The sequence below is a fragment of the Ambystoma mexicanum genome, chromosome 2p (genome assembly GCF_040938575.1).
Source record: "Ambystoma mexicanum isolate Mex_15411 chromosome 2p, UKY_AmexF1_1, whole genome shotgun sequence".
Classification (NCBI taxonomy): Eukaryota; Metazoa; Chordata; class Amphibia; order Caudata; family Ambystomatidae; genus Ambystoma; species Ambystoma mexicanum.
Genome location: NC_090923.1, coordinates 156,252,681 through 156,280,591, shown reverse-complemented (window position 1 = coordinate 156,280,591; position 27,911 = coordinate 156,252,681). Strand labels below are relative to the sequence as shown.

General features: G+C 43.2%; 1 protein-coding gene across 5 annotated transcripts in view; it reads left to right on the top strand.

The window, feature by feature from the left end:
• The window catches only part of GRIP2 (glutamate receptor interacting protein 2), a 1,278,809-nt gene that overhangs the window by 966,875 nt on the left and 284,023 nt on the right, over positions 1 to 27,911 (top strand). For all 5 annotated transcript variants that reach the window (XM_069643409.1, XM_069643410.1, XM_069643412.1 and 2 more), the window contains exon 8: positions 27,391 to 27,538. In XM_069643409.1, coding sequence (XP_069499510.1) covers positions 27,391 to 27,538 — 148 coding nt within the window. The remainder of the gene's footprint in view (positions 1 to 27,390; positions 27,539 to 27,911) is intronic.

The window sequence follows — 27,911 nt, the reverse complement described above, 5'->3', positions numbered from 1 at the left end:
TGCCACTATGGTGCGGACTTGCACAGTATAGAAAAAGCGCAACATAGCGGACAAGAACAGAACCTGGTCTAAACCTAATGGTATCGATGGTAAACATTTGCACCGCAGCCTTACTTCACTGTTCCCTTCCTGTGTCTTTCACGGCCTATCTAGCTGTTTAAGTATAGGTGAACCCCACAGACCTAGAGCGTTTACTTTCCAAGTGTTTTAATCCACTTACCTTGTCTTGTTCCCCAAAAAGATATCTGCACATGACTGTACCCTTTCCCCTAGCTAAAGGGTAATTCCCAAGAGATGTACCCTTTCCCCTAGCTAAAGGGTAATTCCCAAGAGATATATCCCACAGTGCTAACGCTGACCTTATAAATAGATGGTCTTTAAAATGAAGTACTGGTATATGAAAAGAATACAGAGGAAATGAAAACCAATGTGAAGATCCAACTATAATGGCTCTGAGGCTGGAGAAGATGCATTGCTGTAACAAAGAGTCTGTATGTTCCATGGGGAGGTACATATTTTTCTTTTGCCTATTACTCTATGCAACCCAGCTGCCCTTGTAATAAAAATCACTACCGTCCAGCAGTGTGACATCATTTAAAGAGAGTGAATGCAGGATGCATTGTTGAGGCGGGTTTGCCCAAACACCATGCAGCTCCTTTAGGGACCTTGTCAACACTGGAATAAGTGGAAGCCCATGGAAGACTTTCTAAAGCATAAAGATATCGACACCGAGCAGGTGCATAGGGGCAACCTGGGATTTCAATAATCTTGGCCCACCACCATTCACCCGTTCCTGCATACAGCTAGTGTCCCACCATTCGCCCATTCCTGCATACAGCTAGTGTCTGACTACACACAGCACCACAGCAGGTGCTGAATCCACTAAACTAGGTGTTTACAAGGAAGGGGTGTTTCCTCATGCATGGAACTAGAGAACTCTGCCCTTTTCCTCTGGCACTTTCCCCTCCCCCTGCACTTGCTTGTTTTCAATTTCACGGGGCCTACTAAGATCGTTGTTTTGTTCTCCCCTGTTCCTCTCCCTTGCCTTGTTGCGCTCTGAAACACTTGTGTATGAGCGCGATATTAATAAAATATATCATATCCTATGCTCTGGACACCTTAGGAGGTGGCACAAATTACCAAACATTACCAACAGTTTTAATAACCAGTGTAATATAAAACACAGCTTCTGCAGCAAGTTCCCAAAAATAATGCACAACCACCATCAATGTTGAACTTGCAGTAAAACGAGAGGTGATGGCTGGAAGATTTAGAATTGATCTTGATCTCTGGCATTTCTCTGGGCAACCCTCCAGACCATCCTTCTCCTGCCATTGCTAAGCTATTACCTAAAGGGGAAAGACCATATGCAAATCAGGCTTGGTTCCACCCCAAAGGGGCAGTCTTGCCCGAATTGCTTTGTCATGGCTTTACTGCACGAGAACACAAGTAACTGCAGAACTGATTGCTGATGTCACTGTTGACATTGCATGTGATCCGACGGCCCTGGCAGACCCAGCGACGATTGTGCTGGTAGATGGTGGACACCGGTGTTTTTATCTCCAGTGCTCCTGTGTTCTTACTGGGTTGCCACAATGGATGGCACCTTGCCTTCGGTGGAGTGGCTGTTGTGGAACCCACTTTGTCTCCCCTTGGCGGCCATGGATGGAGGATTAGCTGCTGTCATTGAAGGTTTCTGCTGCTGCTGCTGTCCTTGAAGGTTTCTGCTGCTGCTGCTGTCCTTGAAGGTTTCTGCTGCTGCTGCTGTCCTTGAAGGTTTCTGCTGCTGCTGCTGCTGTCCTTGGAGGTTTCTGCTGCTGTCCTTGGAGGTTTCTGCTGCTGTCCTTGGAGGTTTCTGCTGCTGTCCTTGGAGGATTGTGCTGGCCGGCAGCGCTGTGTCAAACACACATCCAAAGAAATAACCAAACAAATACAAATATTGCATACAAAAGATAACACGATTGTATTTATTCACTGTGAATATGTGGATGTTTTATGTAACACCTTCCTGGCAAGTATGGGGATGTTTGAAACGTATTTGACATTTAGTGCACAGGATTTTTAAGCATTTTCAAGGCCTGATGGAGAACCACCCTGGGGCAATACGGTTTGTGATACAAATGACTTTGAAGATGGTCCAGAACAAAGACCAAACGACTGGCTTACTTTTCCCATCACCCTGCCTTCCTATGAAACCTAGCTCTTCTCTAAACCTTCATAGAGACCCTTTAAAGATGCTGAAGTGCACTTGAGCTTACATTGTGTGGCACCTGGCATTCCTCGTATACAAGGCTTCCTTTGAGTTTAAACGTGAGCAGTTACGTTCATCTTCATCACGTTTTCTCTACTTTTCTATACTTTTGCTGTACTTTGTAAAGTGTATATTAACGGTATAGCCTCGTGTTTTAAAATGCATTGCAGTCATGATTTCAGTTTACAAACTACATCCCCAAGCACCTGTAGCAGAGTTCAAGCCTTAGATTCAGCCGGAATACGGCTGGTGAGCCATGGTACGTCAAATCTTGGGTAGTCTCGGGAGGATAGTTCAGCGGCAATGTGCTCGCCTTGGAAGCAAGTTGACACGGAGAAGCACAGGTCGATCACCGGGTCAGCGCTTAGAAACGGGTATTAAGCGCTTTATAAATAACATATTCCATTTCAAATGGGCATTTGATCTGAGTCTGCCTGCAAACCACTGGATGAGGGAATTTTGGGCACTAAACGTCACTAAATCGTTCAGCCTGATTCGCCCTCACAATCCGACAGTGCCAACCAGTTTATCTCATTGTAAGGAGCGTGAATGATGGGCCATACTGCGTAATAACCCAGGGGGTGTGAATGCAGTATGAAGTCATCCCACTGCTAGACAGGAAGTGAACCTGGCTGTGCGACTGGTTTCCCGTCATATCCTCCGGAAGTACCAGGGCCATCACGTATTCCTCCCTTCCCTCGCAGTACATGGGTCTCTGGATGGTAGGCACTGGCACAACCGCATACCTCCCAGAGGCTGTAGGTCTCTTCAACTGGTGGGTGACCCCTCTTGAAAATGCATCCAGTTTTAGTTCTGTTTAGACTCTGCTCTAAAACTGTGGTTTTTAACCTGGGTAATCCAGCTCTGTAACATGGGATACTCGCAAGGATCGACACTATTGTCAGCACCCCAGAAAACAGTTTGAAGTGGGAGTATTTTACACCTTTTTTATTTTTCTAAAGTTGGGAATAAAATTAATTTTTGAGAGTTCCATATAAGCGAGTATAGGGATTAACTGTAAACACTTTTTTGTAATAAATATGTCTTTGAACTTAGTTACGGATGGACATTGAAATATGTATTTTTACCTCTTCAGATTAAGCAATAATAGAATAGTCTTCCTGTGGCACTACGTGTACTTCTGGTCCAAACCTATCCATGGAGCAGGTAGTCTGGCTTGTTGTGTGTGCCTTTGCTATTTTTTGTTGGGAGTATGTTTACTTCCCGTTTTTTTTAATTGTGGGAGTTTTTGCCTATTTTTAGGGAGTAAAAGTGGCTGTTACGCCCTGCATCTTCAGGGATGGCAATTGCGTTTACAACATGTCTGGAAAGGGGCCCTTAATGGCAGACACCTCTGCCCAACATTGCAGATCATGTGGTCTAGGGCCAAAGGACTGCCGGGCAGCAGCCTGCCTGCTACTTTGCAGTACACATTGGCCATTTTCACAATATGACTCTTGGACTTCAAAGGTTAAACACCTGTAACGCTTTGAATGCATATTGAAGACCAGCAGTCTCGTTTATCCTCAGAGATCCCAATATACAGGCAAAGTTAGAAATATGCAACCCACATGTTTCAAGACTGGGCACCTACTGTGTAGAAATCGGTGGTCGATAAGTGCAGTCGATTAGAAATTTGATAGTGGCCATTTGTTCTCCATGGAGGGTCATGCTTACTGGAAACGCTAATCCCATTTAATGTCGAGTGACAAGAAATCCTGAATTGCTAAGAGGGAAGTCCTCTAGGAGAAGGGACATATGCAATTCATTTAGACATGGTTCTTACCGCATTTAATACAGGATTTTCTTGGTGCTTTTGTGCTATTTCTGTGCCCGCCATCCTTGGCTGCAGGACCCTATGTAGACATGTGAACTCATTTTAAGAATGGGTATTCCTTGCATACATGCCAGCATGACCCATTCTGTTGTGGATATGATAGTCCAGTCCTTTTTTAAAAATCTTGGTACAAATTCATGACTTGCAAGTACTGGAATACAAAGAAAAATATCTGTTCTGGACTACCATCTCCTGAAATGGATGAAAACATGTAAGGTAGTTTACAATCATGAAGTCCGGATCGGACACCTTAAGAGGCTGGCACATATACATTTGTCCAGCAATAGCAGCACCAAATGATTAATCCTTCACTGACAATTTTCAGATTTTACCTGATGATTAAAGAAATCTTAAAACATTAATGAGCTATTTCTCATTAATCTTCTCAAATAGTGTTGCGATTTGTATAACTCTTTATAATGGATATGTGTGCACATATTAAAACAAAATTGAATAAAAGGTGTGCACCTTTAAATCTTGAAACTGCCCGAATGGTTAAAATTGGATTAGGCGATTAACCAGTTTAAAAAATTGGCCTGTTTTATATTGCCTTTTATAAAAAAATTTTGGTGAAAAAGTTTGCTTTTGGATGACTCATTAATATTTAAAGGCAACAGTACTGAAAGAGTAATTGTTTGACTACAATCCCACCCGTTTCAGGAGAAAATTGTATTTACTTTTCTGTAGATTTGCCTCTGTGAAGAAGTGATTGCGCACTGCGGTTATCTCTTGGTACTTGTAAAAGATGAAGTGAGCAGGAAGATTTCACTGGCTTGAGCTCACTTAACCTGCAAGCAAAGTGGGGCAGGAGGTGTGGGGGGCAAGAGGGGGCATAGCGGTTTCTAATCGCTCCATGGAGTTCCAGAAAGAGGTAGCTTGAACATTGAAGATGTGGCTGCCACACTCAGCCATATGGGGGTCAAAAGGAAGGGAGCGTGTTACCATGGACTTTGGGAAGGGGTGTAGATTGAGAGTAGGAACTGGATCTCATCCTCTTACTTTTTCATTTATATATAAACTCCTTATCCTCCATGTTGTCTGGTTCAACGAGTGATGTCCCTTAAGTAGGTGGTAGGCACATCCCGGTACTAATGTATGCAGATGCCGCAGTCTTTATTGCTAAAACCAAAAAGTCTCTCCACACTGGTTTTATCTGTTCACGAGTTTGTTGGTGAGAGACTTAAAATTAACCTACATGTGTTTTGTTCCCACTAATGAAGCTAAATCCCCAATAGGAATTGATAGTTGTAGATTGCAATGGGTTCATTCATTCTTGTATTTGGGGGGTCCTTTGATGGGAATCAAAGGACATCACAACACGAGCACCTGAGCTATTAAATTCACTCAAATAAATGGATCCATAATTCGTTATGGTCATAAGGTGGGGGGCCTCCCCATGGATCATATTACATGAATTTACAGAACAAAATTGTAGCCAGTGGCTCCTTGTGGTGCAGTAATCTGGGGGGCATATTCAGTCTGTTCTCCTTGAAAGATAAGAGAACCGTTCTCGGAACAATCATGGGTGTGAATCGGGGCTTTCCGTGCTAATTGGTACACCAAGAATGCAGCTGTCTGTATATTTCAGATCGTACTTGATGATAATGATGTGTTATTTATTTAGCGCCTTAATCCAAAGCACTTTACAAAGCACATATTTACATACAATATCACCCAACCGAAATTGTTACTCATTTATCGACCTCGGAAGGATAAAAGGCTGAGTTGGCCTTGCCGGGATTCGAACCTGCGACCTGCAGATCACACGCTCAACCTGCTGAGCTATCTTGCTGGCAGTTACAGGCTCTGATTTACTGGCTACATTTATGGGGAAATCCTAACCTAACTTTAACCGTTTAACCAGGTTGATTGTCAACGATTTTCTGGTTTCTGATGTGCATTTGTACTCCACTTGGCTCGATTATGTGCGTGCCACATTTAACTCTCTTGATTTACTGGAGTGTTTCAGCATTCAAACTGGCGGGAGCAAAGAATAGACCATGTCTGTGGTGAAGTCATTTTCAGGCTTTAAGAATAAACAGGGGCAGTAGAGTCCCATAAATCTAGTATCCACGTTTATTTTGCAATTGGGTCTATTCTGGGTTCACCCACCTATATTTGTTGGTTCAGTGATCCCAGAAAGAGGGCAATTTTGCTACGCCTGTGAATGAACATGCTCTTTACAAAGGGTACTTTACTCTCTGTGAATAAAATTAGCAAATAAGCCATTCAGTGCATTTGTGGCTGGCATGATGTAGATACCCTGATGTATTTCTGACTTGTTTGCCCTGTAAATGCTAGTTTGACACATGCGTATCTTCACCCACTGCTTATGAATTGGGGGACTAGACACTTATCTACAGCTTTTAACATGACTGTATCCCTTCCTAATATAAACTGCGTTGAAGCTGTATCTATTCATTGAACCAGTGCTGAAACAAAGAACCTATTTATTGCATTGCAAATAGTTTAATTGCTTGATTGTATTTATTCACTGTGAATATGTGGATGTTTTAAATGTGTATGTATTTTATATCGTGTTATCTTTTGTATGCAATATTTGTATTTGTTTGGTTATTTCTTTGGATGTTTGTGCCAATATAAAGAATGTTGTTCTCCCTTATCCAGCACCTTTTTGTATTAGTTTGCAAGAAGTTTTTCACATCTTCAGTAAAAATGCATGATTATAAACGACATCTATTTAATTAAAATCCACTCCCAAGATCCCCAGTTCATGATCTTGAAATCTCAAAATCATTAACTTATTCTCTGCGTAGTGACAAGATGACTTGTGTTCAATTACTTAAAACTAACTCAAGAATCCTGTCTCTAATCACAACTTAATCGAGTTCCAATTCATCACAATCTTTTCTGCACCTTTACTGCTGCTAAAATCCGGGATATCAGTTTCCCTAGCATTCCGCATAAGCAGAAATTATCAGTGTGGATGCTCCTTGGTCTATATGCAAATCGTCAAAAAGCTTCTTCTCTCCTCAACCTTGAACCTTCACAAAAGATGTTTTAATGTTTCTCTTTCTATCTGACAGTTTGCAAAAGTACCTTTGCCTGCTCCTAGCGGCATGCAGCGCTATAACGTCTGTCTCCAGGCACTTTGCTCTGAAATGCATAAATGTCCATCTCTTTCTGAGCAGGACATTTAATTTGATAAAGTTGGCTCTTAAAATTCTTACAGTTGCACTAGGTGGGGACTGCAATACAATGTTATTTTGTTCATAATACTCTAACATCCTATCTGCTTTCGTTTTTGTATATCGTATAACCCTTCCATAATCCTTTCTGATTAGAACGTTTTCCTAAGCATACTCAATTTCAGTTGAGATTGTTTTGCACTCTTCCATAAATTCTCCTTTAAAAGACTCTCTGATTCATTTGTCATACCCACCAGGTAGATTCCTTTTTTGCCAGCCAGATCTGTACCTAGAATTCTGATTTCCGTGCCTTCAATAGACAGTTTGGATATGGCTGGAATTGGGATTAACTTGGTGTGTGTGGACCAACTTGGATATCCCCAGTGCCGTTTCCCAAAGACATCCTTCTAGCCTCTTCAGCCAAATTCACCATACTTCAGGAAATGCCTCTAAATTATACAGTACGATCAGAGAATTTTATGCACCTTGATGATCAACTGAGCTATTGTGAAAACCCCTCAAAACCTTGAAAAATAGCAATTTTCAAGGATTTTACTTTGTTGGTTGAAGTATTTAATAGCACTCCCGAATATGTAAATTCCAGAACTGCTTCCAACTTCCTATTTTCTGTCTGGTAGATCTCATTCCCTTTCTGGCTCTTTTTTTGTAACCCATATCCTGATTTTGCTTTTTGCTGAATTGATAGTCAATGTGTTCTCCTTTGCGGATACCCCTACCCCCTCCAGGCTTCTTTGAAGTCTAGTGCGCTCAAAGATGATGGTCATCGGCATGAACTACCCATGTGATCATTTTCTTTTGCTAGCCTTGCTTTTGGGGGGTGGAGGTAGCCTTATATTGATTTCAGCATCTCTTCCATATCCGCTAAATATAGATTAAAGAAACACTGGACCGAAACACTTTCTTTTTTCAGGCAACAGATAGCTCCAATATTTTTAGTGAGACCTCCATCTGCACTTAATCTCAGCTTTACACATGTGCCGTCTAATAATCAGTTGTAACAGTCCATACCCAATTTCCTAATTTACGCCAGAACTTAGATCTCTCAAAAGAGCCATATGCCGCAGACAGATCTTGGAAGGCAGCATAGAGCAGCCCTTTTTCCCCTTATTTCATTTTGTTTGTTCGTTTGTTTGTTGCCAATGTGTTTACTGTCATTAAATTCACATTAGTTCTTCACCTACATCTGAAACCCATTTGAAACTTCAACAAAATCTATAAAGGGAGGGCTAATTCTCTTTTGATCACAAAAGAACCTAAAATAGGTAGGAAATCAGATTTGACGGGAAGGCTTCTTACAGTGGGGCTAGTTTGAGTGACAGTCTGACCAGGTTGTGGAGGGGAGTAAATGGAACAGTCACCAGGGACAATACTTGGGTTGACTTGCATAGATCATCATTAGACATTTTTAAGTGCAGGTAGGCGGTACGGACAGTTGTGCTTGGAATGTGACCATGATGGAAGAAGTGTAGAGTGAAGGCAGAGGAAGTGAGGGACAGAGGCAGGGTGGAGGTGAGGGAAAAATGTTGGCTAAAAGGCAGAAGAGAGGTAGGTTAATAGGGTAGCTCTGGGGGTGAGGAGGGAGGCTTTTATTTTGTTTTGAAAGAATCGCTGTGGTCTGTTTAGAAACAATTGCATTCCATCCATTATTCAACTCAACAAAGGTTCTGCAGATATCTTGGACCTTCCTTGTTCCCTTTTATAAGCATAGAAATTATTAGTGCTTCTGCCTAGGACTCCAGAAGTGAATGTCCAGTTCATGGTCAAGAGATCACTGCAGCCCTTCATCTCCACATTAGCTAGCCCATCCAGAGCCGGGCATTTGAACAGTCTATAAATCCCTCAATAATGCTGCTCCCATTTACCTAATCGAGAGATTCCACAAGTGCACATCCTCCAGACCCACCAGATCTGTCAACAAAGACCGTCTTGTCGTACCCAACTTCAAACGGGCCACAATCGGAGGCAACAGCTTCCCGGTGAAAGCCTCTAAACTATGGAACAACCTTCCCCCTAGCTTAAGACTGAACCAAACTTACCACAAATTCAGAGCTAACACTGCTATATGGCTAGAAACTAACAACCAACTCTCCTAACCTAGCAATGAGACCCACCCATATGACCACGCTAGCCTGCCACTAGCCTTTACTCTGTATCTCTCGCTCTGGTCTTCTGTATATTATGCTGAAAACGTGTCTCCTTGTAATTAACCCCACTTGCCTGCATTATGTATATTGATGTGTATACAAGTCTTGTATTACTCTATGTATAATTTGTGGTGTATACCATTGTATAATCCTGTGTGTAACCAAGTCTCGCATATTGTATCTGCTGCGCACTGTTACCCCTGGGTATGACGCGCATTACAAATAATAAACAAACATCTAATGTGTCTCCATACAAAAAACTCCTGTTGTGCATCTTATGGTCCTGTCTTCTAGGAGCCGATATTCCCTCCCCATACTATGGAAAATGTACTATGATGTGTAAGCCCATCTCTGGGCCCCTATGGGATTACTTTCCCGCAGGGATTTAGTAGTTGAGAATTCTTTGTCTCTATGGAGCTCTCTATAATATCCAGTGATGACAAGGGGGAGTGGGCTTCTTATCTTGCTCACTGCATAAACATGTACCCGACTTGCTGTTTCTTTTTTCTTGTGGCACTGCTGCTCAACTCCTTGAAATCTGCATGTTGGCCGCCTGATCTTGATTTGAAGTCCTGCCTTAAGGACTGCAATGGGAGTTGTGTACAGCACACCTAAACCTTTCTTCTTTGAGTGGGTACCTCTGCAGCCAGTTCACTGCGTCACCGGCACTTTGAGCTGCCACCTGTGGCGGGTGCATGGTGGGTCTGGGTGCTTCAGCCATCTGAAGAGCAGGAATATTAGAATGTCCTGGTTCTAAAAGGTGACAACACTCCATTGCTTCTGAGGAGGGGAGCACAGATGGATGTAATGCTCAAAGTGAAATATACAATTCTTTCTAAAATGTGATGCACGTTCGCTTTAAATTGGTGAATTGATTGACATTCCCACGTTTTGAAATGTATTTTTGTGAATTTTGGTTTTTGTAGTCTGCTCACAGAGAGCTCTTACGACATGAGACTTAATAAAAGCCCCCTATTGCTTTTTGTATTCCAACACAGTAAAGAATTATTTGGAAAATGTTATTTTGAAAATGATGCATCCTTCCTTTACCCACTGTGAAATAAATGCTCCCCAATAAAGGAGCTTGACTGAAATTGAAATGTATCTCCATTATAAAGGTCAGTTTAAGGACTCCATGCATACATTTGGTAAGGTATTGTCTGCAGTTCTTGGCTATATGTTTGAATATATTTTTAGGACATTTGCAGATATGTTGTTTCTTTTTTTTGTTGCTGTGTGCCCCGCTCATGCTTTGATTTTCTCCCCTTTGTGGTGGTCTATATTTTCTTCTACCATTTATAGGTGCAGTGCTTGGATTGATACATATTCCATTCTGTGGTGGATTGAGAACTAACTTGTGTAGTTTTGTGGCGGTTCCTCCATTTGGCAGTCTTTCCATCTTGGCATTCTGGTGTGGATCCATGTTGGAAAGTGATTCGCCCCATCTGGGGGGGGGGGGCCTGTTCAATTTGTCTCCTGCCACTTCCCAAGCACTGGTGTCTTTGGGATGAGCCCCGCTTTAGAATCCTTTTGAACATATAGTGGTGATGTTTGTGTCCACCGGGGAAGGTTCGGAATAAGTGAATCATTGCACCAAGACCCCCTGTGGTTCCAAAAGATGGAAAATGATGATTCTTGTGCAAATATTTTCATAGATCACTGGTTTATTAGTTGGACCATAAGGCATGACATATGACCTGAAACTATTGCATTAGAGTACAGACTGAGGTAAATGGCATATGAAGAGAGACACACAGCTTGTGGGTGGTGTTTGGTTATTTGCCCACCCATTGACTGGCCATGCTAATACGGATGGCATTCCCACTTTGTTCCTGACCCTTCCCACCTGAACACCTCCTCTTGTGAACTCTGAGCTCACTTTAATGAAGCCTTACTATCAAACATTGCACTCGAAGTGCCTGTCAGTGTTTTTTCAAAGCAGTCTTCTGATAGTTAATTGGAGCTGTAAACCTGCAACTGGTGTAATACAAATGTCTTAACCAGGTGTTCCTTCAGCTACTAGATTTAGAATCCCACATTGGCAAAGCCAACAGTTTGGGCATTTGTATTTGGCATTTGGCAGACACTGCTATTGGGTGCCTAAATATTCACATAATCTTGGACCTGCTAACATCAAAGGCCGGTTAATTCTATGTTGGCAGTGCCTGGCAAGTGCATTTCCCATGCCTACACAAAAGCTCAAACTGTTGGCGAATGCTTCTCTTGTTTTGGAGTGGACAATTGTCTGGGTTAACCGACTGGGAGTCCTATGTTTCCTTTGTGTCCCCGGCAGGGAGTGTGGCAGCCACTCGGCCAATGAGGAGGCTCAGAATGCGGTATTCCCCTCTCCGAGCCACCACACGGCTGCAGGCTGCCATCTTCCCCTGCCGGGGACTCAGATGTTTTCCCTCCTCCACCCAATCCAAACAATCCCCTCCCCGCCCTATCAAACCAACTTTCCTTCTGTCCCCAGCGCGTCCGCTCCCGATCCGCAACAGGCCGTCATGGAAAGGAAGAATGGACTACACATAGTCCCTTCTCTCCTTTCCATGCTGGCCATTTTTTTTGTTTATTATTTCTCAATTTCTTTCAATGGCGGCCATTGAAAGAGAGAGGCGAATACTTGTATTCCCTTCTCCCTTTATTTGTTTACCTTTCTCCATTTATTTGAATGGCTGCCATGGAAAGGGAAAACTGACTCCATTTTCCCTTCCCCAGTGAAAACTTTAAAAAAAAAAGTCTGTTTCGAAACACCAGAGCATTTCAGAACAGAAAAACAATGCTTTTATTACCCCAGTCTTGTGGGCCCAGGTACTAATAGCAATAAGCCCCTAGCCAGGGGGGCATTACTGAGTCAGGTAAAGCCCTGAGGCCTTTGTTAAGGCCCTCGCTTTGCTCAGGCCTGTAACTATGGGCCCAGAGCTTATTGCTTAAATAAACACCCTTGAGCTGGTGGGAGGGGGCCGCCGGTGGTTGACTGAATTTTTCCATGAAAGACGAAAAAAATGGTGCAATAGCCAAGTGTTATTCCAGGATGCCCCCTTTTACAACCCCCTCACCTTGCAAACCTAAAGGGGAATTGGAAGCCTCGGACTACTGGAACTCGGGCCCTCTGGACGACTTCCAGTTTCCTTTCACTGCGAGTGCTATTACTGTGTTCTCGCCACCGATGCCGATTTACCACCGGCCCATCGTTCATTAAACATATTTTCAATTATTCATACAAATTGTTTTTGGGTTTTTTTCTGCGCAGAAGGGCTAATTTGATATTAATTACACAGACTGTGTGGGAGTGAAGAGCGGTTGTATTTCTACTTGCCGCCTCTAAATCTTTTTTGTCGTTTAGTTCGTCGACTGGCAGCACTTAGCGGAGCTGTACCAACGGGGGCCCCCTTTTGAGGTATTTTTAGCGGGTGTTGGAGATGCTTTGCTTTTGTTGAAATGTCTGGCATTTATGCAATGCGGCGCTGTCGCTAATGGCAGGCTGCGTTCATGAGGGATCGGCAGGCATTTTAATTTCCAGAAGTAAATGAAGCGTTGCTTCGGCTGGACGCTGGAGATAGTTGCCAAGTGTTTGATAAGTGACTGAGCTGAACTGAAGCTTCTACACAAATGAAGTTGCCAGCACTAGTTTTCAATTGGGAATTGCCAATTTGGAATCGTCAAAAGATGGCAGCCAAAACTAAAGCCGGGCTTCTACGGTGAGGTGGGGATGAGTTGGTTTGTTCTGAGAATTTTAGTATAAGGGTGGTTTTAAAGTTTTGAGTAAAAGAATGGAGTCCTGACAGTACGGCAATTGTACCCTGTAGACGCGCCATAATCCTGTGAGCTTTCTTGATTGCACAATCGGCAATACGTGCATAATGGGTGCACAACATCCATTGGGCAAACAGTGATAAATGGGCGGGGAGGAGCGGTACATTGGGAGAGAACGATGGCTACATGAGTGTTCAACAGCCTTGGGAGGGGAAGAGGAGAGGTTGGCAAGATTCTGGACTCTGGTAATAAGGAGAGATAAGGGGTGGGGGAGGGGTAATTGGAGGGCAGAGAGCGGGACAGATAATCCTGAAGTGCAAAGAAAAGGGAACATGGGTATCAAAATAGATTAGTTTCAGCCTCTGCGCGCAACATCCTTAATGCTACGATTACCTCCCAACTAAATTGGCTGTGTCCTGCCTGCGATCTTCCTTTGACAAGTTTTGTATCTGCCATGCCCAGGAATGTCTCCCCTTTAATCCCAGTCGGGTCTTGTCAGAAATATATGTTGCACCTGTCTAATATGGTACTTAGGAGACCACCTCTGCCCCGATTCCCATGTCATAAATTGCCTGCCTGGTGTTCCCAGAAACTCACTCATGCCATACTATGCCTACCTTACCCTGCAACTGAATACTAAGACACTAAGTGCCCCTGTACATGGGACTGATTGATCTCTTGAATGCAGGAACAAGTTGCAGATACCAGTGGCCTATGATGCTAATGGCTTTCTGAAGGAAAATCTCCTCCTCTTTGACGGGTGCTTTCCACGCCTCATCAACTTCCTTTCATCCCCTGCTGCCCCCCATCTCCCTTCCTCAGCTCCCTCGCCTCACCCCTCAACCCCCATTTGACTACCTTTCCCTCTCCTCCCTCCTCTCCTGTAACCCCTCGGGCTCCATCCACTCCTCTGCTGGGCGTACCTCTGATTTGTACCCCTCCCCGGAAGTCCTTCAAGGTTGGCAACCTTCTCCATATTGCCACCCTCAACTCTCGCTCTGCTGTCAAACACTCCTCTGACATCTGCCGTCTCCTGGAAGAACTTGACCTCAATGGCCTCGGTCTCACAGAGTTGGTTCACACGGCCAGATCTGTCACAAGCTTTGACACTCTCCTCCCTGATGGTTAGAAGATCCTCTCCGCACCCAGATGCACCTGGACCGGAGGGGGAGCCACTTTCTCTCCCCCTCTGCATCTTCTGGCTGACTCACATCCTGAGACAGCCCTTTCCATGCTCCACTCTTCTATCTGTGATACTCTTGATCGTCTTTCCCCTGTCATGAGGTTCCGCTTGAAGACCAAAGCCAAGTGCAACTCTTGGTATGATTCTGACATAGCTACCCGTAAACGCAAGTGTAGGGGTGCTGAGAGGAAATGGCGTGCTTCCTGTGCATCCTCTGACAAACTGGCCTGCTGCCTGCTCCAAAGTTAATACCGGCTCCTTATCCAAACCAAGAAGAGAGCCCACATCCAAGCCTGCGTCTCTGCGGCATCAAACAACTCGGCCAAACTTCTTAAAATCTGCAAGGAGTTGGCCATCCCTGCTGCACTTTCTATATCTCATGTCGCCTCCCAGGCCCTCTGCAATACCCTTGCCTCTCCTTTCATCCCTAAAATCCAGGACATCCTTTCCACCCTCTTTTCCTCTCTATCTCTTCCCCCTCCTGTCTCTACAATTTCTGATCCTCCTGTATCTTCAACTCCACACACTCCTTTTCTCCTAACATCTCTGACGTCTCTAAGAAGTCAAATGACCAACTGCACCTCCTCAAAGGTATTGTTCCTTTCCTCTCCTTCCCCCCAGGAGCTTACTGTTTCTAGAGCTCTGGTTCTCTCCAGGCTGGACTATTGCAAAAGACTTTCTACATCTGCCTGCTTTTACTCTCCGTCCTTTGCAACTCATCCAGAACAGGACTGCAAGACTTGTCCTTGGCCTCAAGCCCTGGGATCATATCTCTCCAGCCCTGAAATCTTTTCATTGGCTCCCAGTGGCTGAAAGGATTACATTCAAGACCCTTTGCGTTGTCCACAGGGTGTTCTGGGTCTGGGTCCAAAATACCTTCAACTTTCCCTCCGTAAATATCTTTTTCCTCGAGCTCTTTGCTCCTCCACCTCCAACTCCCTCAGGGTCAGTCGCTTCTCCAAGCAACAAGTTGGGGGCAGATTTTCCTCTGCCGGGGCCTGTTAAGTGACTTCAATTCAGCAATCCAACTAAGTCAATGCCTAGTCTGGGATGCCCAAGGGAAGCCCTTATTTATATATTTTTATAAGTTCATAGATCAGGATGATAAACCCTTGTATAACGCCCCTCTTTGAATCCCCCTGACCTCACTGAGCCAAGAAGTAGGTTTGTTTTGCAAAGTAAAAGATTTATTTGAAAAATTAAACTATATATATATATATATATATATATATATATATATATATATATATATATATATATATATATATATATATTTTTTTTTTAATACATTAATATTTGATAGCACACTTATGAATATAATGTTGATCAACAATGGGTAATGTTACAATTGCACACTCTATTCACTCATTGAGGCGTTAGTATAGAAAGGAAAGGTAGCAGAGAATACTGTTATGGTTTCAAGGAAAAACAATGATGGAAAGAATGCAGCACAGAAATAAACTGATATGGTTTCAACAAGAGATAATATGATCATCTAAAGAGATGGAAAAAAGAGCACACAGTTTTCAGGAATGCAAACAAAATGCAATACAAATTCCAGTTCCCCCCCCCCTAGCAAGCTTAGAGCAACCGGTATGCTTTTAAACAGTCAAAAATACTTTTAAATGTGATTTGCAATGAAGTGGAAAATATGCTAAAAATGATTTGTATTCCCTATAGGAGATTCAGGGTAGGTGACAGCTACTTTGAATTAGTTCAGGTCAACACTAGCAATTAATCGGGAATGATTATGAGAATGAAGACGAATTTCAGCAGTTGCAAGCAAAAGACAGCTCTTTTTGACAGGTGGAGAAATTGAGTCAAATTGCAATTCGCTGCACTTTTTCCGAGTGCGTCGATCGCGATTACGGAAAGACTATAAGGAAAGCTTAGATTCTTAGCTTTAAGATGACAGTTAAATCTTGCTTCTAGGACATGTGGTTCAAAAGATACGGACAATTTAGTGGAGGTTGATTCTCATAATTAATGTAAAGCTCAGAATGACAAATGACACTTTCACAGGTTTGAAATCGCAGAATGGACACACGATTTCTATGCAGTTCTAAATATGTGGAAATGGTTGGAATTAGATTATTTTAAACAAAGAGATTGGTTTTGCACAGCTCTGGCTGGATACTCACTCCTACTTTTGGAAGGAATGGGCCTCGTCACAGATCTGGTCAACAGGTTTAGCTGCGGTTCTCTCTGCTCTGCTCTGCTGATCTGGATCTCTGGTTCTGGCACTGGTCTGGGTCTGGTCTGCGGTTGGGATACAGCTCTGCTTTTTGGGTATGGTACTGGCAAAAGTTCTTGGCTAGAATCAAACAGCACAGCCCGGCTGTTTTATTATGATGTGCCCCTTGGAAGTCTGCAGTTTGCAAAATTGTAAGGCCAGCTGAGAATACTTTTAGGCCTTCTGCTTTAACGTTCTGGAGTCTGGTTTTCTAAGTTCTGGTCTCTGGATATTGCCTGAATTTGGAAGTCATCCGTCAAAGTGCTTCGCAAGAAAGTGGAAAGTGAATGTCTGCCTGGGTCTCGGTGGCTCTTTTTATGTCTTTTGAAAGTGGGTGGGAAGGCTGACTTTCTATGCCCAACCCTCTGAGTATCCTGATAGGCTATAGGATTCTCTGTCGCCTGACTGGGGAACTGAATTGTGAGTCATCCTGTGTCATCGGGCATCATTTTTATGGCATACAGAAAGAACACTCCCATTGTCACTTTGCACACAAATCTATTTTTGACTTTGCATATTTATGCACAATTTTTCTAATATTATATGTCCACTTAACATATTTTCTGTATCGCCAAACCATCCGATCTCTATCTTTGTAAGATGTTGTGTTCACTTCTGACAGAATTCTGCCCTTTTCATCCAGAACACAATCTCTAAACTTTTCCAGAATTTACACAAATGTGCGCAAGGAATATGGGCATCAGATGATGAAGTGTCAGATTTTTTTACAGACATTTGGAGTATTACCCTATTTTCCACTACTACCCCCAGAACATACCAGAGTCCTAACACCTCTTAAAATGTGCACAGAAAAATCACAGGAATAATGATGTTATTGATATAATTTTGACAATTTTGTACTATGAATTATCTCTTTCTAAAATTATGCTCTGGTCCAAATGGGTGTGGTTAAGTCCCCAAAGCACATGGGGAATTTCTGGTTTGGCCACTTTCTCCAAGCTCAGCTGGCTCACAGAGGCAGTGCCCCTCCCATTTCCTTCCAAGAGGAAGCCATTTACGACCCCCTGATTTAGCAATTGTTTGGAGCAAAGGGAAGTTCATTGTTCTGTTTCCCTGCAGTCCCAGGTACCCTTCCCCCTGATTCAATCAGAGAGGTGTGATTTCCTTTTGGTGGGGCAGCAGAAGGCAGGCCAGGCCTGTGAATACAGTTACTGGGCAAGTTTCAACTCCTGTCGGGGGTAGTTGCCGGGCAGAATTCAGTCCCTTTAAGCCAGGCTTCAGCCAAAGGTCACTTTTGTTCCCATTTTTCTTCATTCAAATCAAACTTACAATTTTGACACATGCAGCTAGGACGCTGATTCTAAGTTCAAAACTATGACATTTAAACAGTTGCAACCTATGTGACACTCAAAAGTAGGTCACTCATTTGTTTTAAACATTTCGATTTTAGTGGCTTTAAATCCCATTTCACTTAAGCTGCTGACATCCACAGCTCAGCCAGTTTTGTTATGAAAATTTCTTTAGGCTCTTCATCTTTCCAGATTTGGTATGCACACAAGACTTCATTCTCCAGACGTCTGCTGGTGTTCAGTAAGATTTTTGAATATCTTGCAATGTTTGAAATAGGCATTTTGAACTTGCATTCAGAGAAACAAAGGTGATTTCAAAGAGCTTTTTTGAGCTAACAGGCACTGCTGTTTTTCCTTTGGCACCACGTTCCACTCATGGTGCTTCTGGCCCATCACGCTCGCACTGGTGGGTGGCGGGTCAGGCGACCATTTTGGTGTGCGCAAAACTGTGCGGTTTTCCTGGATTCTGGCGCAATTGTGGGCTTTTCAGCCATCTTGGATTTTCTAAGCCCACAGCACCAAATGTTGCAGCATAATAACTTGAACGTGGGTCGATACACCTGACGGGCCTCCCTCTGGAACAGCCTTCATGCCACTATGAAACTTGAGGAGAACCATCTACGGTTACGGAAGTACCTCAAGACCTTCCTCTTTGCTTCTGCCTTCGCTCTCCCTCTCCCCTGCTGATGTCTGCTTTGGCACAGTGCACTCTGATTTTGGGCCCAGGTCCATTCCCACCCAGCCACTCACCAGCACTGCCCCTGTGAACCATTACACTTGGGTCTGCATCTGTTACCCTACAGTCCCCTTACCTGCACTTGCCAGACACCCCTTGTGTGTGCTCAATACCGGCACTTGCCACCTTGTTGGCTGCACTATCTTTTCTATTGTTTTACCCCTTGATCAGCACTTCATTTCTCCCCTCTCGCACTTCCCCCCTGTCTCCCCCCAGCACTTTGCTGTTCTCAATGTCACTGGGCCTAGTAAGATGGTTGTTTTGTCTTCCCTTGTTCCCCTCACTTGCCTTGTCGCACTCTGAAACACTTGTGTATGAGCTCTAAGCTTTCAGGCCTGATCTAACCCTTTGAGTAATGAGCTACTGACACAAATGTATTGGCCTTTCAAACGCTGATCTATAAGTAGAACCAAATCTGGGTAGGTGTGGTGGAGGGTCGGGATCTATGTGCCCCTCCACAAAAACACCCCAAATGTAGGCTCTTTAGATCCACTTTTAGGACTCGAGGCTAATAGACTGCGAACTAGAGATTCATGAAAAGTGTTGTGCTTCTGGCTGGTGAATATCCCATCCTAAATATTTGTTTTTATCTGAAGAACAGGGATATCAATTTAGAACAGAAATGACTTTACTTAGATATAGCGACGGCGTTCTGATTAATAGTGCCTGCGCAACTGCTCAAAGACAAGCGGTGAGCCAGTTTGGCAGTGTAAAATAAGCGGGGCATATACCAGGGACAAAATAAACAAACTAAATGTAAGAAAACAGGCGACTTACAAAAATAACATTAACCTAATCGGGCAAGTGCTTTAAACTAAAAAGTACTATTTAAATATAAAAAATGACATTAGTAAGCATCACCTGTAGGCAGTGGTGGGATAAGAAGAATGGGGGAGAGACCGGGGGGCTGGGAGGTTTATCTCTTTAGCAAATAAGTGAAGATTAAACCGAGCTTTGAAGAGATATGCAGTTGGGCTGGATTTGATTATGGGTAGTTGGTTCCAGTGGACTGGGGTGAGAAGCAGGAGCTGAAGCGAGAGTGGGCACATGGAGGGCTTGGGACGTTGAAGGAAGGAGATGCTGAATAAACTGAGAGGAACCGAGTGGCAAGACCATTGGTGGCTTTGTAGACTAGGAACTTGAAAATACCGGTTGTGCATGGAGAACCAACTAGCATGATGATGGTAGGAGATCTGGGTAGGTTGTAGAGTGCGAGTAGTAAAGTTGAGGGCGTTGTCTAGAGGGGAAAATGCTTGAGAAGTGTTGTAGTTGGCTAGCATGAGTGTGGAGGGTAGAGTTTTTGTAAAGTGGTTAGTAAGAAAAGAACACATTTTCTGAACGTTGAGGAGGTACATGCGAGCAGCAGAGGACTTGCTAGCCATGAATTGTTGCTCCCACACCCAAAATTCGTAATCGTTGGGTCCCCTTTGATTGTGATATGACTGGCAGAATGGAGATACGAGAGGGGAGGGGGTGGCATTGGAAGCTGGAAGGAAGATTGTTTTTTTAAGAGTTCAGCGTGGGGCAGCAGAGCCATCCAGTGACGAATTGCAGTGAGACAGTTCGCTATCTGTCCCGAGATGTCTGGGGTGAAGGCCGTAAATGAGAAACGTATTTGAGCGTAATCCGCAAAAAGGTGATGCTGAAAGGCAAAGTCTTCCAAGGGCAGAGGTACAGAGGGTGAAGAGCAGAGACTCAAGGACTCATCCTGGACTGGTGGTGAGGAGGGTGGGGAGAATCAACCTTCCAAGTAGGAGGTAATCCAGGCAAGAACAGATTAGCAAAACCCAAGGTTCTGGAGAGTGGAGAGATCAACCATGTCAAAAGTGGCAGAAAGGTCCAAAAAGAGGAGTATAGAGTTTGGAGTGGTGAGCATTAGAGAGAAAGTTGAAGAAATGTATGAGTGAGTGTCCGTGTTTACTACAGAAGCCAGATTGAAGTTGATCTTCAAGGCCATAATGCTTGTGGTATTTGGTGATCCAGTTGTTCGAAGACCACCTGCTCAAGCACATCTGAATAATGAAGGAGAGAAACTGGTTGATATTTATAGAGCGCAATGTATGGCCGAAGGCAGCATGATGCTAGAGCAACCTGCAGGTAGTAAGCAAGGGGAATTATCTGAAAAAAAAGCTGAAAAAAAACAAAATGAGAGGTGGTCCCAAGTATCGTATAGCGGCTGTGGAAGCATAGCAGCGGCCCTGGAAAAAGCGCAGCTGCCGACCCGGGTAAGCCACACCCGAGGCTCTTGGAGATTGTTGAGATTGCCGGCGGCGAGGCACATTGGGTCAGAATGTGAGCTGAAGGTATTCTGCTCCAGTGCCATAGAAGGCCTGATGCACTATGCACATAGATTGAAATTGGATTCTCTGAATAATAGGAAGCCAGTGAAATTGTCTCAAGATGGGGGAAATGTGCATAGAGAAGGTCTGAGTTATTAATCTGGCTGCTGCATTTTGCAGGAGCTGGAGAGAGCACACCAGATAAGGAGGCTGGACCAAGTATAGAGAATTGCAGTAGTTGAAAGCGCTCAGCACTAAAGAGGCTACGATCATGCAAACATGATGAAATGAAACGAAGAACCTTACGCAAAACCCTGAGTTTGTAACGGCCAGATTTGGACATCAACGCTACCTGTGCCTCGAGGGAGAGATGGGATGAAAGTTTGACACCTAAATCTCTTGCTGATGACCCAAGGGATGGAAAGGAACCCAAAGAGGACAACAATGGTTTACTTGGGACCTTTGGGTCAGCAAAGTGTGTCAGTAGGGGTAAGATGGTGGCAAATGTGAAGGAGGCATGGAAAGGTCCAGCGAATAGGTAAGAGCTCAGAGACGAGGGCAAGTGATTGAGCCCTAGGGCCTAAGTTACATAAGCTTTTCATAATAGCCCAATCCCATTGGAAAAAGTCTGTGAATCAGGCCGTACGTTTTAGACAATTTGGGGAGCAAAGAGGTCAGTAAGAACGCAAGATGTTTTGGCTATGTCAAGGATGGGTGCTAACTCAATAGAAGTAGGGGAGAAGTAGTTAAAAATAGAAGAGAGTGGGAAGGGTGGTTGATGGAAGCGTTGGGGAGGTAGAGAAGGGCTGTGAGTGGTGAATGTTAGAGGGAAAGTAGTGATGGCAGTGGGTGGATCACCTATTTGTGGGAATGAGCGTGTGATTTCTTTCTGAAGTATCTGTAGTAATCCTACATGTATAAACTATGTTATGCTGATGTAGAACTTGACTGAGACAAAAAAGCAAGTTGAGTACTAGTACGAGCTGAAGAGGACAATTGCAACCATTGTTAACTTTTTGTATAATCTATGAAGATGCTGCTTAGCCAGTGGGCACAAATGTTTCTCACTTTATTGAAACAGGCCACAGTTTACTTGGAGTGGTGGACTACCCAAGTGGACTACCCAAGTGTCACTTCCAAACAACTCCAGCGACTTCAGAAAGCACAAAATGCAGCTGTTAGAATTAAATTTAAGAGTGAAACCGGCCGCATGTCCTCATTCCGCCGTGAGCTACATTGGTTCTCAATTGAAGATCCCATCAGGTTCAGGGTAGCTTGTATTGTGTTTAAATGTGTAAATGGTATCGCCCCCTTGTTTCTGAGAGAGCTAATCCAGCCGTAACACCCTGTGAGACAGTTACGTTCCAGTAATGGTCATCGTTTGGCTATCCCCCACTCCGTTTGCAAATCCTGGGGTGACCGAAGATTCTGTGTCTTTGGTCCAAAACTGTGGAACTCTGCCACTAGAGCGAAGGACAATGAGCTCACTTTTTCAGTTTCGCCGAGCATTAAAGACCTTCTTGTTTAGATAGAGAACCCTCCTTAATTTGGGGGTCCGGTATGCATTCAGATGTATCCTCTATCAACTGTTGTCATCTGCGCCGCTGTACGGTTTATTCTGTCTTGTGTGCGTTACAAATACCAAAATACAAATGCAAATATCCAAATGATCCCAAGTAGTATTATGATTGCATCAGCAAGAAATGAATACGATTATTCAAACTTTATACTTTAAAGGTCATACAAGTCATTTTAAAGACCTGTTTTCTTTCTACAACCTCTTTTTTAATTATTAAAGTTGTAGAAGTTCAATTCATTTATTACAAACCATAAAATCATAACTGTTTTACACCCCTAATTACATACAAATGCAATTAAGTCACAGCACCTTTCTTAACCTTACTATAGCATTCAATATTAAGGCGTGTACACTTCTCGATACTGTGCTAATAGGGGAATGCAAACATAATGCACTGCATTGCTAAACCAAGGGCTGCTAAGGATTGTATCCTATATGCTTCACTTCCCTTGGCTTTTGCTCATTTGTTATGGGGAAACTGATCAGCCATTCGGTCCATCAGTACTTGGAAACTGTTTCCCTTTTTGAATTCTGTGACTTTTTAACATTGCACACCTCTTACAATGCATTGCAAATGATATACTTTTTGTATCACCCTAACTTTTTACACGTGGGAATTTTGGTTACTTTCAGATGTTCCTTAAGACAAGCTAGTGGCATTTTTGCATTATTTCTAGTGTGTACATTTAAGTTTACTGAATCTGGTTAATAAAAGTAGCTAGTGCCCTAAAATGGCTGAGCTTTAAGATGTTCACTTATTCTTTGGCCATATTATAGTGTGCACTTCTTCCTGATTCGCCAGGCCATGAAATGCCTTCCAAGGCCATGCACTTGCACGGGAAAGCTGCTGCTTTCATAAACTAGTGCTGCCTTTCCCTGAGTGGACCAGGAAGAGGGTGGGGCTGTCTGGTCCCATTCCACAACCATGGTGCCAGAGAGTCTGGGTGTAGGGCATGAGTGAAACCAGTAGTTGTCCCTCATTGGACAACGACTGGCTGTTTGAAAACAGCAGATCCATACTGGTGGTGGGCTTTGACTTGCTTCTAGCCTGGATTTTGGATAGAGGAATCTCCTGCAGCCTTTTCTTCAGATCAGTGTTGGTGCCAAGAATCACCTGGCTAAGAACAGACAACTGAAGATCCAAAGAAGACTCCAGAAAAGGCCTGGCATCCCTTCCTGGCCTTTGAAGCCCTGTTGGACAACACTCCTGCAGTCCTGAGTCTTTGAAGTTACCCTGTACCATCCTGTCGACTGACCAGCTCTCCAGTGGACTCCCTCTATAGAACCGCCACTGGTACATGGTTGAACCCAGGTCTTTGGTGGTTGCCAACTTGTACAGGTCGCTTTCCCACATCCCAACATCAAGGGGTCCTGTCTTGGAAGGGCTTTTGTGTCAACAAGTGTAAGGACACTTGTCGCCTGTGTGTTGGGACAGTCACTGGAACTCACCTTCCCCCGCCCTGTGAGGTGTCCTGAAGAACAAGAAGCGAAGTAAGTTAGCACCACTGTAATACGTTCACGTATCTCAAATGTTCATTGTTGTAAATGAAAAAAGTTAATCTTTTCGGATAGTTCTCATCCAAAATTACAAAAAGGAGCTGGCTGAGACGAATTTGGAGACACCCAAATTCAAAATACACGTGAAGCAGAAGACCAAGTGGGATACAGGGTCACACAGCCGCTCTCTAAAAAGACCCAATCAGGGTATGGAAGTAATTCAAACTTTCAAAAATTAATTCAAAGGTAGAAAAAATGTTTAATGTTAAAATAAAAATGAAAAACGTTGAATTTCAGTTTTTTCCAAAATCCTTTTATCAACAAAAAGTTCTGTCAAAGAAAATTAGTCTCATATAATGAGAAGTCACTAATGCTTTCTTAGTGAGGAAAAAAACGCAATAATGCATAATGCAAGTGGCGTTGAACTTCAACGTTTGTCATCTTTTTTTTAACATTAAACATTTTTTCTACCTTTTGAATTAATTTTTGAAAGTTTGAATTACTTACATACCCTGATTGGGTCTTTTTAGAGAGCGGCTAGGTGTCCTGAAGAAGCCTGCATCTGTGAATCTGACCTGACGTCCGCGCCAAGCGATGCATTCTGCATCTGGATCCAACGGGAAGAATCCTTGCACCTGCAACTTCTGGACATCTCATCAGAAAAAAACAGTGGGAAGTCCAACCTCCAGCGACCTTAAATCGACCCATAAAGTCATCTGGAAAAATCGAGGTTACGAGGGTAAGTAAATGAGAGCATTTGTCCCCCACGTCCCCTGTCCTCCATAGGATAACATTGAGAACCCGTCCCTTTGTTCCCTAGCATTCCAATCCACTGCCATTTGTAAGTCAAACTTGGGTAACAATTTCTGAAATATAAGAGCACAATTACATTTCTTAGCATATTGTTGAATATCTGTCTTTGATCTACCACCAACACAATTAAATTACAACTTGTCTCCACAAACTCTTTCTGGTGAGAAGCATTGTGGCTCCTGTGACCTTTGGACACAAGGCCCAATTCTTCTAGATGGCTGAAGTTGGGAAAATCCACTTGTGACTTGGTTCTATCATTCCTGCATTGTTATGCATACTTTCTTGTTGAATAAGTAATGTTTAATGCATTTATGAACCTATGGTGCAAGTATATATGTTTGAGTAATGTGCAATATCATCACCTGCTTGTTTCAATTTTTTAAGGCCTAGAAGAAATATTTGTATTTTTATACTTACTGTCCAAGTTGAATTAGTGTGTATTATATTGTGTGGACTCATTGAGTGGCCTTTACCCCCGCCTTCTCTCCTGAGAATAGCCTCGGCTGTTCTCCACGTTCACCTTGATTGGGTTTTAGCTAACCTACCAGAGTTCCCTGTTAACTATAGCTAGGATGCCTGCTAAAATCTGTCCACCAGGCCAGATTCTAGAAATCAATCTTAACATGTGCATGAGTTGCTAGCATATTTGGGTAATCCTGGCAGCCGTGTAGGCTTAAAATACCTGCATGTCTATTTGTTATCTCTGGTGAGTTCCTGAATTGTAATTATCGTTCTGGTAAACCTATTACTGAAGGTGGCCTAATCCTTGATTGAGACTTATGAGAAGGTTAACAAAAGGCAGATGATTGAGATGGCAGAATTAATGAAGTGAAATGTGATTATCCCTAGCCCCTAGATATAAAGTCTGACAATGTTTGTGCGCACCTTGTACTACTTGGTTGATTTTATACGGTAATCCCTTAATTTAAGGGGCCACATATGGGTCAGTTTTTCCGAAGGGTTTGCAGGTCTAACTTGCATAGTATTACAGTCCAGGGATATGGATAAGGAGTAGTGAGACTTAAGGGGACCACATTTCGGGATATATAATAACTATTTTCCTTCATTACATTATGAATTAACCTATTAGACTACGGTGAGCACCCATCTTCATGCATCTGGAGTCACAGGCATATGTCACTAGAGACAAACCTATTAGTGATTTGTGTGGATTCGACATGAAACGTTAATGCGCCTATTGTTTGGGTCAGGGGTGCAAAGACCAGCAAATGCTGCTCTAGCCCCTGTTTAGGAACCATTATTTGCATGTTGCAAATATGGAGCAGACCATGGACATCGATCACAGTTGGGATTTGATGAGCGAGTGCTAAAAGCAGATCCTGGGTATCTGGCATTACCTAGTAAGCATCAGGTACATCTAGGAATTTATTTTGTGGTCTGAATGCAGTTCCCTCGTGCAATCATGATCAATGTCTCTTTCACAGAGTGCCTTAGAAAACTTTGCTTTGTGTGTGTCGGCAGGAGGGGTGAGGTTGTGATGTGGGAGAGAGGGATGGGAGGTTCGGGCACGAGGAAAGTGCACACAAGGAAACAGATATACCACCTCTGGAAAACATGACCTAGTATAGAGAATTCTGCAAATTTAACTCCCACATGATATGCAAACTAAAACGTGTTGTCCATCTTTATATATAAAGCTGTATGTATGTATGCAAGTTTGTCCGGCTATACATATCCACACCGTTACCAACGTCTACCAAATTTTGCATGGATTCCTTTTTTGTCTGGGGCAAGATCGTAGTCTGGTGGCAAGTCTTGTATGCAAAAAAATATTTGGGAAACAATTCTTTTTTTCTGGTGCCACTCTAAATGTGGGAAATGGCAAGGTTTCAGTTACTTATGTTCATTCACAAGAAGAGAGCACAATCAATCTTTCTTGGACATTTTCTCAAATGTGCTGAAGCCAGTGAGTGACTGAAACATGCCGCACAAATAACGTACATCACTTGGAAAAGCTCCACCTGATGCAAAGCGAAAATCAAGGACCAGAACATCCTCCTCCAGGGCACATGAGACACCACTTGATCAGGACACTGGCAACGCCGGGTACCTCAGCTAGTTTATAATATCCATTTTTTGTAGGTTTGCTCTAATGCTCATTGATACACATTCCCCTACACAGTTGACCTGGATAGTTCCTAGGTTACACATCTAGGTGATGCCGTTGACGTGTTCTAGATGATGAGGGTTGATTATAAAGTATTTATTTGAATTGTGAAGCGGATGCTTTACACAATACCTGGCTTTTCTATACCTAATGTCCATGTGGGCTAATGCCTGAATTCCAGGAGAATTTAATGAGAAACAGTGTGGACATTGAATGGGACTGGTTGTTCGCATTTTGTTTTCTGTTTCGAATCGTTTTAGGATAAATGCTTGTAATCTGTCGAAAGACAAATAAAGAAATAAAAATAGCTGAGATTGAAGTTTTCAAGACACTGAGAAACACAAAAAACAATGGGCATTCACTGCACTTGTTTGAAGCAGCTACCTAGTGCTTCAGACAGGTCATTATGCATTAGCTTGAGAAATCCTGTCTTCTGCTGTGTTGAGAGTTCACGATTGTTCTTACTTTCTTTAGACACTGTTACCAACGCATCTGGTCCCCTGTTGGTCGAGATCTCAAAACCAGCAGGTTCCACGCTTGGGGTTTCCCTGGGCACTGGCACTCATCGGAACAAACAGGTCATCATGATCGACAAGGTCAAGCCTGCCAGCGTGGTAGACCGGTGAGACCCTACTGTGTTTTTCTTTCTTTTTTATTTTATTGACAATTCTTACTCATAGGGGCTAGAAAGACAGTGATCCTCTGCTGAAGGCACATGGCAGTTTCTGGGAGTGGAGTGCAGACCAGTGGGAACCCTTTGTTCTACTTTGTAGCTGCAGAGAATTGTGTTGTACTGTAATTGATACTAAGGTGCATGTTTTTGTGTCAGTATGTTAATATGATGGCATGAAGAAATCTCACATTAATTACAATACATTTTCTCTGGATGTACTTTGTTTTGTCTCCTCAGTACACAGTTGAATTACTTTGAGTCTTAGAATATATAATCCTGTATTTCTTTAATAGTCGTGATGGTTTTAAGTTGTCTGTTCTGT